The 14,637-nt window shown below is 35.8% G+C and overlaps 1 protein-coding gene across 1 annotated transcript in view; it reads right to left on the bottom strand.

Moving 5' to 3' along the window:
• Positions 1 to 14,637, bottom strand: part of UBR5 (ubiquitin protein ligase E3 component n-recognin 5) — a 72,492-nt gene that overhangs the window by 12,938 nt on the left and 44,917 nt on the right. The window contains exons 28-45 of the mRNA XM_085316249.1: positions 14,454 to 14,602; positions 13,948 to 14,039; positions 12,858 to 13,004; positions 12,643 to 12,761; positions 12,430 to 12,556; positions 12,201 to 12,330; positions 11,835 to 11,995; positions 10,994 to 11,233; positions 10,028 to 10,151; positions 9,154 to 9,265; positions 7,407 to 7,538; positions 6,215 to 6,476; positions 5,579 to 5,843; positions 3,485 to 3,696; positions 2,875 to 3,105; positions 1,388 to 1,461; positions 496 to 668; positions 283 to 396 (exon numbers count right to left, since the gene is read on the bottom strand). Of these exons, the coding sequence (XP_085172375.1) occupies positions 283 to 396; positions 496 to 668; positions 1,388 to 1,461; positions 2,875 to 3,105; positions 3,485 to 3,696; positions 5,579 to 5,843; positions 6,215 to 6,476; positions 7,407 to 7,538; positions 9,154 to 9,265; positions 10,028 to 10,151; positions 10,994 to 11,233; positions 11,835 to 11,995; positions 12,201 to 12,330; positions 12,430 to 12,556; positions 12,643 to 12,761; positions 12,858 to 13,004; positions 13,948 to 14,039; positions 14,454 to 14,602 (2,864 nt within the window). The remainder of the gene's footprint in view (positions 1 to 282; positions 397 to 495; positions 669 to 1,387; positions 1,462 to 2,874; positions 3,106 to 3,484; positions 3,697 to 5,578; positions 5,844 to 6,214; positions 6,477 to 7,406; positions 7,539 to 9,153; positions 9,266 to 10,027; positions 10,152 to 10,993; positions 11,234 to 11,834; positions 11,996 to 12,200; positions 12,331 to 12,429; positions 12,557 to 12,642; positions 12,762 to 12,857; positions 13,005 to 13,947; positions 14,040 to 14,453; positions 14,603 to 14,637) is intronic.

Raw genomic sequence — 14,637 nt, 5'->3', positions numbered from 1 at the left:
TCACTATTAGTGAAGACACTACTGTAGCCTTTAAAATATTCGCTGAAATTAGATATCAGATTAGTCAGTAACCATAGATGTCTCACAAATTCAAAATGGATTTAAAATTAGAACATACTTTCTCATAACATGTACAAGCTTTTGTATTTACTGGGCTCTCAGATTATCATTTGAAGAAAAACACTTAAGGACTTTCAAAGAGAATCACGTTAAGTGTCTTTTTAAAGGATGAAGATACTAGCTTCAGTTAACTGTTCGAAATAACAAAACCTTTAAATCTACCTCAAGGCAGTTTCTATCCACTGTTACTTCCATCAAGCATTTCCCACTGTTGGCAGAAGATGAATATAAACCCTGACTTGGTCGGCCAAATAGGTCTTCTTTGCGAGCATTTGGCTGAAAATTAACAAAAGCATTCTGGGTAAATAATATACTTCAGTTAGAAATGAAAAAGCAAACAGGAATTATCTTCCAGAACACAATCTCTGATGTCACCTGTAACAGATGGGGCTGGTCTGCCAGGGGAATGGCCTCTGCTAGAGGAACCTCAAAAGGATTGGGTGGAATGCAGCCAAGGAACGTCATGGAGTCTGACCGTCGGAAAAATGGATGATTTTGGCCAGTTTCTGCTGGGAGGGAGTCATCATCCTTGTCGTTGAGCGTAGCACCTAAATATCAGAGAAGGTTTTACTTCCGTTTTCACTTACAGTTACAAAAACCAAAATGATTTAAAAACGTCAAGAATTAAGGAGCTTCTATCTTAGCTATCTGATTGGAACAAGAAGAATCTCAAAGTTTCTCTCTGAAAATTTAACAGTTCTGCACAATGCTCCTGTATTTTTATTAAGTCCTTAAAAGCTGCCACTCTTATTTCTTTTATGGTAACAAAGCCGGTTACAAACTGACAACTATCCCTCGTCAGTGCTCCTCCAGTGCTGATTGATGATTACAATTGATACACAGGAATAAAGTGAGAGAGCAAACAAATGAGGAGGAAGAGAGAGGAAAGCCAGGGACCTTATATTTTGGGGAATGGAGTACAGTACAGAGTGTATTTACTACCAGTTTCAGCAGCAGCTTCATCAGATCAAAAAAATCATAGTTTAACTCAGATTCAAATTTTAAATTCCATCAYTGTGCAGGACTATTAGCTAGGGCACAACTTACAATTTTGAGACAAAGGAGACAAAGAGAGAGCACCAGAATGAAAACAGACAAAGACCAATGTTTGGTGAAGTAAGGTGGGTAAGAAAGTCTTACTAAAAGCCAGCTTTAAAAGCACATTCTTTCACTGGATTAACATAACACATACAAGTAGCAAAATTTATTCAAAGTCACAGCTAACTCAAAGGAAAAAAGAGAAAATATCAGATCTTGGTATACTAACTTTGATTAGTGTCATCATCATTTTCATGTTCTGAATCTTCATTGTCMAGACCCAGTTCCAAAAGTTCTCTAGTTCTAAAAACAAAACAAAATTCGTAATGTAGCAATCAATAAAAGCAACAGTATAATCAGTAAGGGTTCCTGAGAGCTATAAATGCAAATAAGAACTCACACCGAAAACACTGGCTGTCAARTAGGTATGTTCCACTAGGACATGGCTTTCAAAGCTGTGGAGTACTTCTCATTACATACTTACGCTTACCATTTCCTCTAGTTTTAAGGCAACCTATAGATATCTACTTCCAAGTTTTACCTGAAAAGTTACAGCTTCGGACAGTGATGGGCAGTTTTGTTTAAAGAATATGCCAATATAAACAAACCAGGAACCTCAGATTAGGGAAAGAATCATATAGTGAATACCAGTCTAGAATTCACTGGTGTTGAGTTCAGTTTATCCTAGAAAAAATAGTATCACTGATCATAGTGCAAGTCAGTGAGAAGTGTACTGAAGAAATTGATGTAATTGTTTAATAGAACAGGTCAAGAACTTTGATCAGTAATTATTTATGGCACTTCAGGCACTGTGAAATACATATGGAAATTAGATATRTTCTAAAGTTGTAAGAGGTCTCAAGGTATCTTTAGAATAATATTGGAACTAAATCAGTTTAAAATATAGATAGCACATATATATCACAGTCACTAAACTTTGTAGAGAAAAAGAAAAGGTAACTTTGTAGAGAAAAACCTGTGATACTAAAAATTCTGGGCAGGAAGGTGCAAAGATTTGCACTTTATCTAACCATAGACAAGGACTGTTCAGATAAATTATGGTGTGGACTATCAACATACAGACATGGCTGTGATTATTAACTGTTGCTTCAAATTGAAGGACATTAAAAAAACTCTGTGAGCTTAAACAGCTGAGTCTGTTATCTGAAGAAGTTTATAAAACTCAGGAAGCATGGAAATAAACTGAGCAATGCTAATCATTACTCTTTGGTAAGAAATAAAACTTAAAGGGTTAYAGTTGAAAGAGTAGATTTTCAACCTAATGACATTTTCAACTACTGATTTCCCTACTGTGCATTAAATAATCAGTTAAGTCTCAAGTACCCACAACTAAACAGAAAATACAACTCCTGCGTCCTTTACACTAAACTTCAAAATTCTCTCCATCATTCTTAATATGCTTCACAGAATTCTTATTTAGTCATTACCACATTAAATATGAGGAGCAGATTGTATTTCAGAGCTGATAAATTGTCCGAAGTAAATCTTTTAGAGGCACTGTCATGGAATTATACACCAAACTTAAGTTTCAGTGGTAAGAAAACATTTTATAACAGTCACCACTTGAATCAGACACTGCAACTGGCCTAACAGTCTTCAAACATATGAGTTGCTGCATGACAACTCAAGTACTTGAAACAAAGGGCATATGCAACTTCTTCAATACAATTTGCTTCTGTGAGTCAGCCTAAATACCTTTTCCGTTCCAGCTGAGGAGTATCCAATGTCGTCTGTTGATTCATTGCTTTAATCCAATAAATAAGGGCTTGAAAAACATATGCTACATGCTTTAGCGAACAGACGTCTAGAACAGGAAGAACATCTGAGTGCTCATCATTGTGAGAACGCATCAAAGACAGCGCATAGTTCAGGAAGTCACCACGTGCTGACATCATTCCCTGACGGGCACTGAGTAAAGTAGCACGTCTAGTGAAAGGAAAGAATTGAATAGAAAGATTAGGCACCAAATCTTTCACATATTAAGTCTGTGTGTTTCAAATATGAAGGTGAAATCTCAAAAACATAAAACGTAGTGTGATAACAAGAATAACAAATATGGTTTTACGCTTTACTGTGTATTAACAGCTCAAGTGCTAATAATATAAACAGTTAACACTCAAGATAAAGCTAGCAGTACTTCAGAGTAAATCAAATAGTAGCAGTAACACAGGAATCCATCTTAAATCAAAACAACAACTACATTGCTGTATTTAAAAATTAAATTCCCCAAATTTCAGTGGATAAAAGGATTTGATTGTAAAACTAGTAATTCATATCACATTCAACATTTCAATTATTTTCATACCTTCTCCCCTCAAGTGTTCTTAAGCTAGCTTCCTCACGGGCTGTCATCCTCTCCCTTCTCGCAGAGTTCTGAGATGCATGGAGAGGATGATTCGGATGCCCAGGGTCACCAGCAGATGCTAATGCAGAACCATAACGCAGTTGAGCTTCTGTAGAGTCCATGATACTAACCATCCAGTTCCAAGTGGGAATGAGCTTTTCTTCTACATAATTCTGCAGAAAATGAGATGAAAAGAACTTAATTGCAATACAAGTTCCACCCTGATTAAGTTCAGTCTAATTTTTGACATATAAAAGGGCAGTAAAACCACATTCAAGAACAACTTACAGACCAACTTCCTTACAGTTCTGCTGAGAGATGATTTACTGTAAGGGTACGCAGCTCTCATCATTTACATGCTACCTCTAAGCATTCTCACCACCCTTCTTTTTGGATGTATCTTCTGCTCCTCACCTTATGACCACACATCAACTCCCATGTGTACACATTCGAGGGGTTTTGGTCCAATTCCTGACTCTCTGCTGGCTTTAACCCTCATCCTATCCTGTTACAGTGTTCAGCATTCGGGTACTTCACCATCAGTACTAAGAAACTTATTCAAAGATGAYGATAAAGTTAAGACCCACACAGAAAACTGTATCTGCATACAAAACTCTCCACCTGTTAGTTTCTTCTTTCCTGTTCCCAATATAGGCTCTGTAGGCTGCTGCTCTTGCCATTTCCTAAATCCACTGATCTGTTTATTTGATCTAACACCAGTCTGGCCTCTCCGTTCATCCACATTCTGGTTTTCCAAACATCCCTCTTCCTTCCGTATCTATTAAATGAAGCATGCTGTCTCAACCCCGTTTCTGTATCCAAGTAAAAAAGTTCAGCTCTCAAGCTTTCTGAGGCTAATACAAATACTTCTACCTCAACTGGACAGCTCTCTTCTGTAGGCTAAAATAGCAAAGAGTTAACCTTTGCAAAACATCTCTAGTCAGTAGAGAGAATCACCCACTAATAATCTCCCAAACAGAAATTTTTATACTAAATTCAGGCAGCTAACCCACATCTCCAGATTATTTCCCCTCTATACACTAACATTACATTCAAATCTTTATATATTTATATATATATATATATATATATATATCTTTTACAAACACTCAAGTTCCTTCTGTGTTATCATTCTTTGAACATTGCTTCTTCCTATACATGTCAGACACCAGTCTTCCTTTCCAAATAATTTCCCTAAAGATCTATTTTACACACACTTTCAAAAACCAATAGTCAAGAGTACTATCAAAAATGTGCAAGTAACAGGGAAAGCATGATTGCGTCTTTGAAACAGGAGATGGGGTACACTACCTTTTGGAAATCTTTTWTCTTATTTAATTGTTTAGCCCTCACTAACATTCTTCTTTAAGTTCAGCAGCTCAGTTCAAAAAACAGAGCAAGAGACAGTTCACTAGTATCTCCAAAGTAGTTAAACTTCAATTGAAGAATTATGAAATATTAACAGTCAGACTTGTTTAAATAAAAAAAATCCTTTTTGAAAGGATCTAGAACGAATGTGAAGAATGTGTATGAAATAGAAAGCATTTGAGGGAACCAGCAACTACAGCTATTTCATCTTACAGCATCTCTCACACTAGGAGAGGCTGGGAGCTGGGACTGTTTACCCTTGAGCAACAAAGACTCAGGGGATGGGGGGGGGGGAGGCACTTATCAATTCTTTATCTGAAGAGAGGTAGAGGATGATACAGATTCAGGCTCTACTCAGTGGTACCGAGTGAAAGGGAAAAGGGTTATAGGCACAAATTGAAATACAGGAAATTCCTTTTAAACATAAGAAAAGCCCTTTTTTATTATTGTGAGGGTGGTCAAACACTGGAAAAGGTTGCCCAGAAAGGTTGTAGAATGTACATCCTTGGAGATAATCAGAACTTGACTGGACCTCACCCTAAGCAACCTGCTCTAGCTAACTCTCCTTTGAGGGGGAGTTGGACCGGAGGATCTCCCAAGGTCCCTTCCAGCCTCCAAAATTCTACGACTCTACCTAAACAAACCCAATCATTGAAATTTTATCCACGAAGATTTGTATGCTCTTACCTGCAAGTTTACYGCATCTTGATAAGTCAGCTTCACTGCAGCAGGAATCTGGGAGTACACTAGATGATTGTACTTGGGAATCAGACCCATCAGATCAGATATCTGTCGTATCACAATACTGTATGCCCTTGCTAAGCTGCTTGCAGATGTTAAATAGCTGCTTGCATTGCTGGCTTCAAGAGCAGCAGCTGCTGCTGCAGCACTTGTACTGATGGTACCACTCCGGCGCAGGTTTGATGGATCAATGTAAATCAAGCCTGCTGAACTTGCTAAACATAAGACAAGGTATGACATTAATAAAATTATTTAGCCTTTRCTACATATTTTCTGTATTTACCAACATCATTCCTAGGAATAAACTTGTATACGGTACTGACATGACAACTCTGCTAATAAAAAACTACTTGCTCAAGTAAGCACATTTATCATCTCAAGAGCTAGAAGAGATGCTTCATTTTGTTAAACACAAAACTATAATTGGAACAGTCAAAATACACCATCTCTGTCTTCCTAAGACAAGTAGGTAACATTTCATCCTTAAGAAAGGAAAAAAGAAAAAGAAAAACAACACACACATGCGCGCTCGAGGAACAAAGCCAGAGTTAAYAAGCATTCATGAATTCATTTTACTCAGACTTGCCTGCTGGGGCTGATGTACTAGAAGGAGCAGTGCTAGTAGTTCGCTGGTTTTGAGTATTACGAACAGCCCACTGCATTGAACGGGGAGCTTGGGCAGCACCATTGGCATGTGAGCTATTTGTGGTTCGTTCCAGAGGTTCATCAAGCATGAAGGTCTCCTGCTCTATGTCATCACTCTGACTGCTGCTGCTATCAGAATCACTGGAATCATTTGACTGAGAATCATCTTCAGAAAAAAATGCTGGAACACTGCTAGCTCCTATAAAAGGAAAATAAGCAATAAACAGCAACTGCCAACTGCTCTGGTGTACACAAATAAATGTATTGAGACATTGTTGTAAGCTTCTTCATGCAAACAAACTACACATGCTAAAAAGATTCAAGTACCATCGCTGCAAGTCTTTATCATCCTTATGACATATGGCTAGTTTTCCRTAATAGTTTCAAGAAAAAGCAGTCAGATTACATTTTAAAATTAAAGTATTTCTTTTTTTTTGAAAATTCTTCGCTTATAAGTGAGCCTGATTCTGCACTCAGGCAATGACTCCTAAGATTTGTATTTCCAAACTGGAAGGTACAGCAGCTGCTTTCAGATCTTAAAACTACTAGTTAGGTTTTGTTTTTGTATTAAACTGTATCCAACTTCTAAACTAAAAATGACTGAAAATATTTCATTTCATAAGTGTGCCAAATAATCTCTCACTAACACATGCAAAAACTCCCTAAAAATCAAATAAGTAGATCAGGTCTCATCTTAACTCATCTTTCTTGCTKAAAGTTCTGCATAGTTCTTTCCATTTACAGGTTCAGAAAAAGCAAAGGAAAAACAGAAAATGTGGGGAAAATGGAGGTGGGACTGGGGAAGCAAGGTGAAGAGAGAAAAAGAAAGGGAAAAGATTACAAGTGAAAGGAATTTGTTAAGATGTCATGCCCAGGTAATTCTCCTTCTGTCCAACCTAGTCATGAAGTAAATCATTCCTCCAGTATATCTTTGGAATGCTGAATACAGTCCAGATCCAAAGGCAAAGGACAGTATCACTTTTTTTTGTTTGTTTGTTTTTTTAGTAGAGTCAATCCTGCCCTTGTTAAAGCTACATTCAAATCACTAAAAGATTTCTTCTTCCTGTACAACTTAATCCTAATACCTAAATTTAAACAGCTAGATTAAACACAAGATGATGTGGCATACCTGCTTCTGACCCAGCAGTAGCTGCAGTGACAACACTTCTGCGCCCACTAGCATTGTCCTGATTACTGTGGTTACTCTCACTGTCACTTTCTGTTTCAGCTGCAGCCAGCAGATCCAACTCCATATCACTGCCTATAAAAACAGTATCAAAAACATCTCATGTTTAAAAAGAGAAAGATTAGAATGACTGTAGTGTCTCAGATAAGACACTAAATCCACAGCCTCTTGCTACAGCAGAAAGTAACAGATATGCAGGGAAAGGGCATAAAAGCAATGCAAGCATACTTGCAGCATTCCTTCCCGTTTTCTAGCAGTTAGCAATACCTGACCTTCAGACTGCATCTTCCTCTTTATGCACTGGATAACCCTTCACAAAAGTTTTCTTCCTTGAACTTGGCTAATCCTGAACTCCTTTATACCTCTAGSATTCACAGCACCCCATGGCAATGATTTTTATAGTTACACATCACACAGAATCACTTTCATTTGTTCTAAACCTGCCACCTAGCAGTGTCTTTAGTTACCTCCAGTTATGCATTACATGTAATCAATCCCTGGGTTCAACATCTCTACCTAATTTTATATACAACTTTCATCTTGTTTCATACAGAAACCAGACCTTAGATTACACTTACAAAGGTTAGTTACAGAAAAACATCAAGAACCTCAATGCCATCTCACTCTGTACTACACATGTACATTCAACAGAAACACCGAAAAATAAGACATACTGAAAAATAAGACTTTATGAATTCACAATTAGCCACTCAAGCCAAGACTCCTTCACTTTCTCTGTGTACGTATATTAGGACAATTAACATTTAACTATTTCAAATGACTAACCAAGGAATATCTGAAAACTTAAAAACCAGAAAAACCTAATTAAAAAAATACAGTTTCTATTCAGGTTTAAGTTTTGAGAATTAATGTTTCAAATAATCAGAAAATGAATTAACACTGTACTGAGAATGRGTTGACTGGAAACATGATGCATAGTTAAAAAGAGCAGAAGGTAAAAWTTTTTATCATAACTTTGAGCCATTTGATCTCAAAGTGACAAATACCAGGTAAGTCACTGATGGCAAAAACTCTTACACATAACGGATTAATTCTGTCCATCAGAAAGTTCATCTACAATTTAACAGTATATGTATTTTAGTTGTCAGACCAATCAATGGCTCAGATTCCTTTTGAGAACATATATATACACCATAACTACTACTATAACATTAACCATACAAGACCTAGGTTTATTTCCATATCCTTCAAATAACGTGTGTCAACAACATTTTAAAACAGCAAATACCAAAGACAAAACAGATATTGTTAACAAAACAGATGTTAACATCTGTTTTTTATTCTTTGGTACCTTAATATTTTCTCCTTGTGCACAGAGGGGAAAAAAAAAAAAAAAAAAAAAGAGTTTGTGCCTGCCTACTACTAATTATCCATAATTTTACTCATCTCTTTTCTAAGATGTGCAGCCCTATGGCTTTCATTTCTCTTTGCTTATGCAGGTATCCTAAATCATTACCACTAGTTTACCTCTGAAGATCCCTATTGTTTCTACTGCACAGCTTGTTCATCCTATCAGTAATTTGCATGACTTATATTATACAATAAAACAGTTTTTATCTCATTCTTTAGGCATTTTAATACTGCCATTTTAAYACTGCCATCTCTTGCCATGTCTGATTTCCTGATTTTAAGATAAAATCATTAAAGGATCATTACAAAATACACATACCATCTTCATCATGCTCATCGTGCTGTCCTTCTGCTTCAGCATTTTCTTCACCATGTTCTTCTTGTTCATCATGATGATCCTCTTCACCAGCTACCCCCTCAACTACCTCAACCTAGAAACAGCATTATAGGTTTATGATACTGTATCTTCCATATTTCTGTATTTCCAAAAACCCAACATAAAATCTGCTTTAAGAATTAAGAAATTGGAAAAAATAAATCTATCTATTGATAGAAAAATCAACTTTYAGCTGCAGTAGTTGTACATATTCAGAGAGAGCAGCTGAGGTATAGGATTTTATGTAATTTCATTTTACAATCCATAGCATTACAAAAAAATCCAGGGTCACAAATACCAGAAAATCTATGACATTAAACTTTAATGCTAATGTTGACTAAAAACTTAAGATCAGTTTCTAGATAYTGAAGAATCATCCTTCTGGTAAAAGACCCTCTTGTTCTCTAGTGGAACCCACATAATAGCAACCATATGCTGAAAGATTGTTAAAAAGTGTTTTAACAGGAATATAATGTAAGATTATATGCAAAACAGATGAGATGTGTTTATTAGTATTCTAAATCAAATTCTAATTCTGTCAAACTTAAGGCATTTAGTAATACTGAAATGATTAAATATTGTTAAATACTGTCCCAAACTACAGAAAGATAAAACTACGTTGATTATACAACAGAACRCGTATGGCACAGTCAGACTTTATGAAGTACTACAGTGCTATAGGGAGTAGTCTCAACATCTTTGGTGAACCGAAGTCCTTGATGCATGACCTGCTGCTTCAGATGTGAAAGCACGTGCTAATGCGCTGTAATGTGCTGTGGCATTACATGCCATACTGAGAAAAATTAAGAAAGCTGACCTCTTCCACATCTGCTGAAACTATATCGTCTTGTTCTTCATCTCTGCCACGAACCGGCTGTGACTGGCTGATACGTCTTTGCTGAGGATTCCTTATGATGTAGGATGACTGAGACTGACTGGAACTTAAGAAGGAGGAAAAAAAAAACAAAAAAAAAAAAAAAAAAAAAAAAAAAAAAAAAAAAAAAAAAAAAAAAAAAAAAAAAAAAAAAAAAAAAAAAAAAAAAAAAAAAAAAAAAAAAACACTTGTTATAAAGAGAAAAGCATGTTCAGGAAGCAAGTGTTCAAATTCCTTTTCCAAAGAAAATCTAAAAACATGCTGAAAGGGGTTAGAAGAACTAAAAGATTCTGCCAGGTTTATCAAGAAATTAGGATCAACTTCTTCCTAGATGGGAGAGTGGGAAGGGGTAATAATCCAGTGACAGCAAAGCTAAGTTGAAATGATCACACAGCAGAACTAGACCACCTAAAATCTGAAATTTTCTCAAAGCCTGTAAAGATACTCCACGCTTCCTGTGTAAGCATTTCCAGAGAGCAGATCACTTATATTACTGCTGGCAAAAACCTTYACTGTATACTTCTGAGAAATAGCCCCAAAAGAGAAAGGCAAGAGGAAATGGACATAAATTAGAACCTCTCATTAGATAAAAGAAAAAAAAATTTTCCAAGATTTTTTTTCTTGAGGGTGGCCAAATATCAGAAAGTCACCCCAAAGCCTTGTGGAATTTCCATGCCTGGAGAGATTCAGAACTCAAACAAACAAGGTCATGAGCAACCAGATGCAATTGAGGAGTGGGACTGGATCTGATGACCTCTGAAGGTCCAGATCAATCTTAATTATTCCGTAATTCTGTCAGTAGGAAAGCATTTCCAGAATGGTTGGCTGATAAATAAAAAGCTAACAGAAAAAAMCAAAAACTCCAACTTTAACAAGGCTCAGTAGAACAGAACATATAGTGAGATTTACCTGCTAGACTGGTCAGATGACGGCCTAGGTGGTAGAGGCTCTACTGAAAACAGTTCTTCACTTCCCTGCATGGCATCTATACTAGTGCTAGCAAGAGTAAAGGGTGCTGTAGGACGTGCAATTCCCATCCTGACTGGAATAATTAGAGATTCTGCTACATTGCACAACTCTTCGACAGCATAGGGCAATAATGCCTGGAACACACGCTTACATTTTCCAATTGGCTGTGGAATAAAATTGCTGGAAGGAAGGGCAGGGAAAGAAGGAAAAAGAAAGGTCAAATATATCTTCTCTTCCAAAAAAAAAAAAAGAAAAAGAAAAAAAAGAAAAAAAAGAAAGGAAAAAACAACACACTTTGATATAACTAAAGTTTCTCCAAAATTCTTCATTAATACATACATATAATAAATAATATATACATGTATGCGTGCATGCGTCTATGTGGGGGTTTGTAGTTGTGCAATCTGCACAGTTATTTAAAAAGTCAGTTAAAAACATGAATTGTTCAATAATTTAAGACTAAAACTGTCTATCTAAATCTATCATTGACAAAAAAAAACCTAAAATTTTGATAAATATGTAAAAAGCCCTACTTCCCCCAAACCTTGTAATTTTTAAACAGGAAAGTTCATTATGCTACTTTAAAAGAAGGTAAGCTTAATAAACACTATTTAAAAAGTTGCATGTGATATTAGCAGCTACTGTCCAATCTTAAGCTATATGCTTTTCACACAATGCTGCCCACAGCATTCAAATGGTTCTGCCTATTACAGATTAGCATCAACTTATTTATAGAAAGAACTAAAAACAAAACAAAACACCCCCCAAAGCACACACTTACTTTTTCTTTTTTGAGGAAGCCATTTCCACACTAAGAATGACAAACACTCTTGCCACAGAACGCAGGAATCTCATTGTAACAGCAATAGCTTCTTCTCGACGTCCTGGTGTGTATTTGTTTTGCAACTCCTTTACCAAAGTACCCAGCAAAGTATCTAAAAGCTATTGAAAGAGGTGATTAMAACACAATAAGGGTATGTAATTTATAAGCTTGAAACAAGCAAGATTCAAAGGCAGATCACTGCCTTAACAGTATAATAATAATAAWAAAGTTAATTTGAAATTGGTCTCTTAAATGTACCACCCAATATACATTTTAACGTCACATTATTCAGAAACGTATTTAAACATGACTAAGAGGGCTTACCAAAATATCTGCTGTACACTTGACAATAAGGCAGTGTGTGAAACAGTCCAAGCGAATAGTTCCACTTTGCTGATTAAGGTAAACTTGTTCTTCAGGCAAAAGATGACCTATCCTACTGCTTGCACTAAGACTTGGAAAAAACAAAAAGAAAAGGATAACGTTTATTTAAGTGAGTAGGTCTCAAATGTCAGATCAAACTTTACATTAACAAGTATTTGTAAATACACACGGGTCTTTATTTTCCTGGGAGCCAAACATGATCATAGACTTCAGTGCATTCCAGTCTTGCAAAACACGTTCCAAAGCAAGCTGGGCAAATCGAGGAGGTTCTAAATCATGATCAGGCATATCAGAATCTAAAGAAACAAATAAAAAACAAAAAATGAGAAAGAGATACAGAAACACAGAATTTGCCCATTTGTACCAGTGAAACAGCTCCTACCTTCAGGATTTGCAGTTTTACGATTACGATCYTCCCTAATTCTAGGTGGTCTGTACTGGCAGTGTTCCACTGTTTGCCTGGCAACTGTCTGTACTAAAAACAGCAGAAGATGTTCTCCCCTATAATACAGAAATTGATTAATGGTGACATAATATACCATGTATTTTAAAATCATAAACATCATGYTGCCTTAGTCATTGAAAAGATTAATTTACCTGCTATTTGGCATAGTAACAAGATTTGTTGTGGTAAGCAGTCGATAAAGTAGATCAAGGCGAGCAGATTTTTGTCCTGCAATTAATGTTTTACACTTGCACTTTTCCCAGCAATCACAGTAGGCTGTCGGGGATGTTCGTTTSAGCCTACAATATACATAAAAAGTAAGTTGCAACACTGTTCAAGTACAAACCAAGTATGTTATAAACAGGCTGAAGGTGTTTGTGTAAAATTAAGATTTCTACTAGAGTTTTTAAAGGCACCAAAACCTAGCTTAAAACAGACATTTTAAGTGGCTACACTTGGCATTTTCTACTCTATTTCTACCACTGATTTTATGAAGGTAGTTTCACTGTAGAGCTTTTCAGAGTGTCTTAATAAATCTCAAAAGACTGTTGGTTTCTCCCCAAAATAGCCTCCAGACAAGAAAGTTAAATTGAAAATTTTTTCCTCATGCAATAAAATCTCAGTAATTCTTATAATGCCAGGAACATATTTATAATTTAATKTGTTAGCTTATTACAGCTAGGATACTATTGCAGCATCAGTTATACCCTGTAACAGGTACAAAACATCTGTAGTTTCAAAGCTTTGGCCAGGTTGGGCAGAAACATCTTAACTGTACATTTGGTTGTTAGTTCACTTCATCTATTATAGTTGATCTTGGAGGTGAATATGCTACACTTCTTTCTGAAACTTTACAAAAATGACCTGTCATCAGGGTTCATCGGCATCAAACTTTTAGAGGTATCCAAAATGAAATCATGGTATTATTTAACTATATATTTTTCAAAATAGTGTTTATTCATTAAACACTGAGGGTATTACAGACTACCTTATTCATATACTCTAACTCTCCAAAGGAAGAAGTACAAGATTGCTTCATATTACTCTCACTTTCAATCCTGACCCACAAAATAAATCTCACAGATCAGAAGGAAATGAAATTGACATATCTGAAATATTTTATTAATCTTTCGTTCTCTACTATCTGAAGAATTTAACGAAAAGAAAGTTATTAGCCATCAGTAAACAAATGAAACACCAAATGATTAATTTTTTTTTTAAGAAACAGAACAAGATACTTACTTGCAGTCATGTCCTTTGTGGCAAACCCTTGCACATTCCGTGCAGCAACAAAGAGATTCCAGTAAGCCACATGTTCGGCATTCAAATATATCCTTAAATGAAAAAAGCAGTTTTACCAAAAATACCACAGTTTTCTCCCTGCAGCATATGCTATCTCACAACATTTAGAGTTACAATAAAATTTCACCTGTTCAAACTGATGGATTCACTTCGAAATAAATCAAATTTAGAAGGTGAAATTTTGTTGTTAGTTAAGTCTTTAAAAATACAGAATATTCCTCTCCATCAAAATTTTTGTCAAAGCTAGCAAGACAGAAACCCCACAGCTATTAGTAGTAACATTTTGATATCATAGTCAGCTTCAAGAGTTAAAAGCAATTGAGGAAAGTAGTAACTATCCCAGACTATTAAAAGTTACAATCATTAAGATATTACAACTTTAATCATTAAAAAAMTAGATTAGTAGACTAATATTTTACACAGGGGAAAAAAACTACACCCCTTACTTGATTAATATGTTCTGCACCAGTCCACGTAAAACTGCATGTATCATTACAACACAAAACATACAAAGGAGAATCATCTGGATTTGTACCAGAAGGACAAACCATTCCCATAAACACATCATCTTCTTTTTCACTTGAAGTTGCTTCAGCTAAAAGAGGAACAGAACACTCGTGTTTATTTAAA

The sequence above is a fragment of the Rhea americana genome, unplaced genomic scaffold, assembly GCF_003343005.1.
Source record: "Rhea americana isolate MKP2758 unplaced genomic scaffold, rheAme1 scaffold_46, whole genome shotgun sequence".
Lineage (NCBI taxonomy): Eukaryota > Metazoa > Chordata > Aves > Rheiformes > Rheidae > Rhea > Rhea americana.
This window is presented reverse-complemented; position numbering and strand designations above follow the sequence as displayed.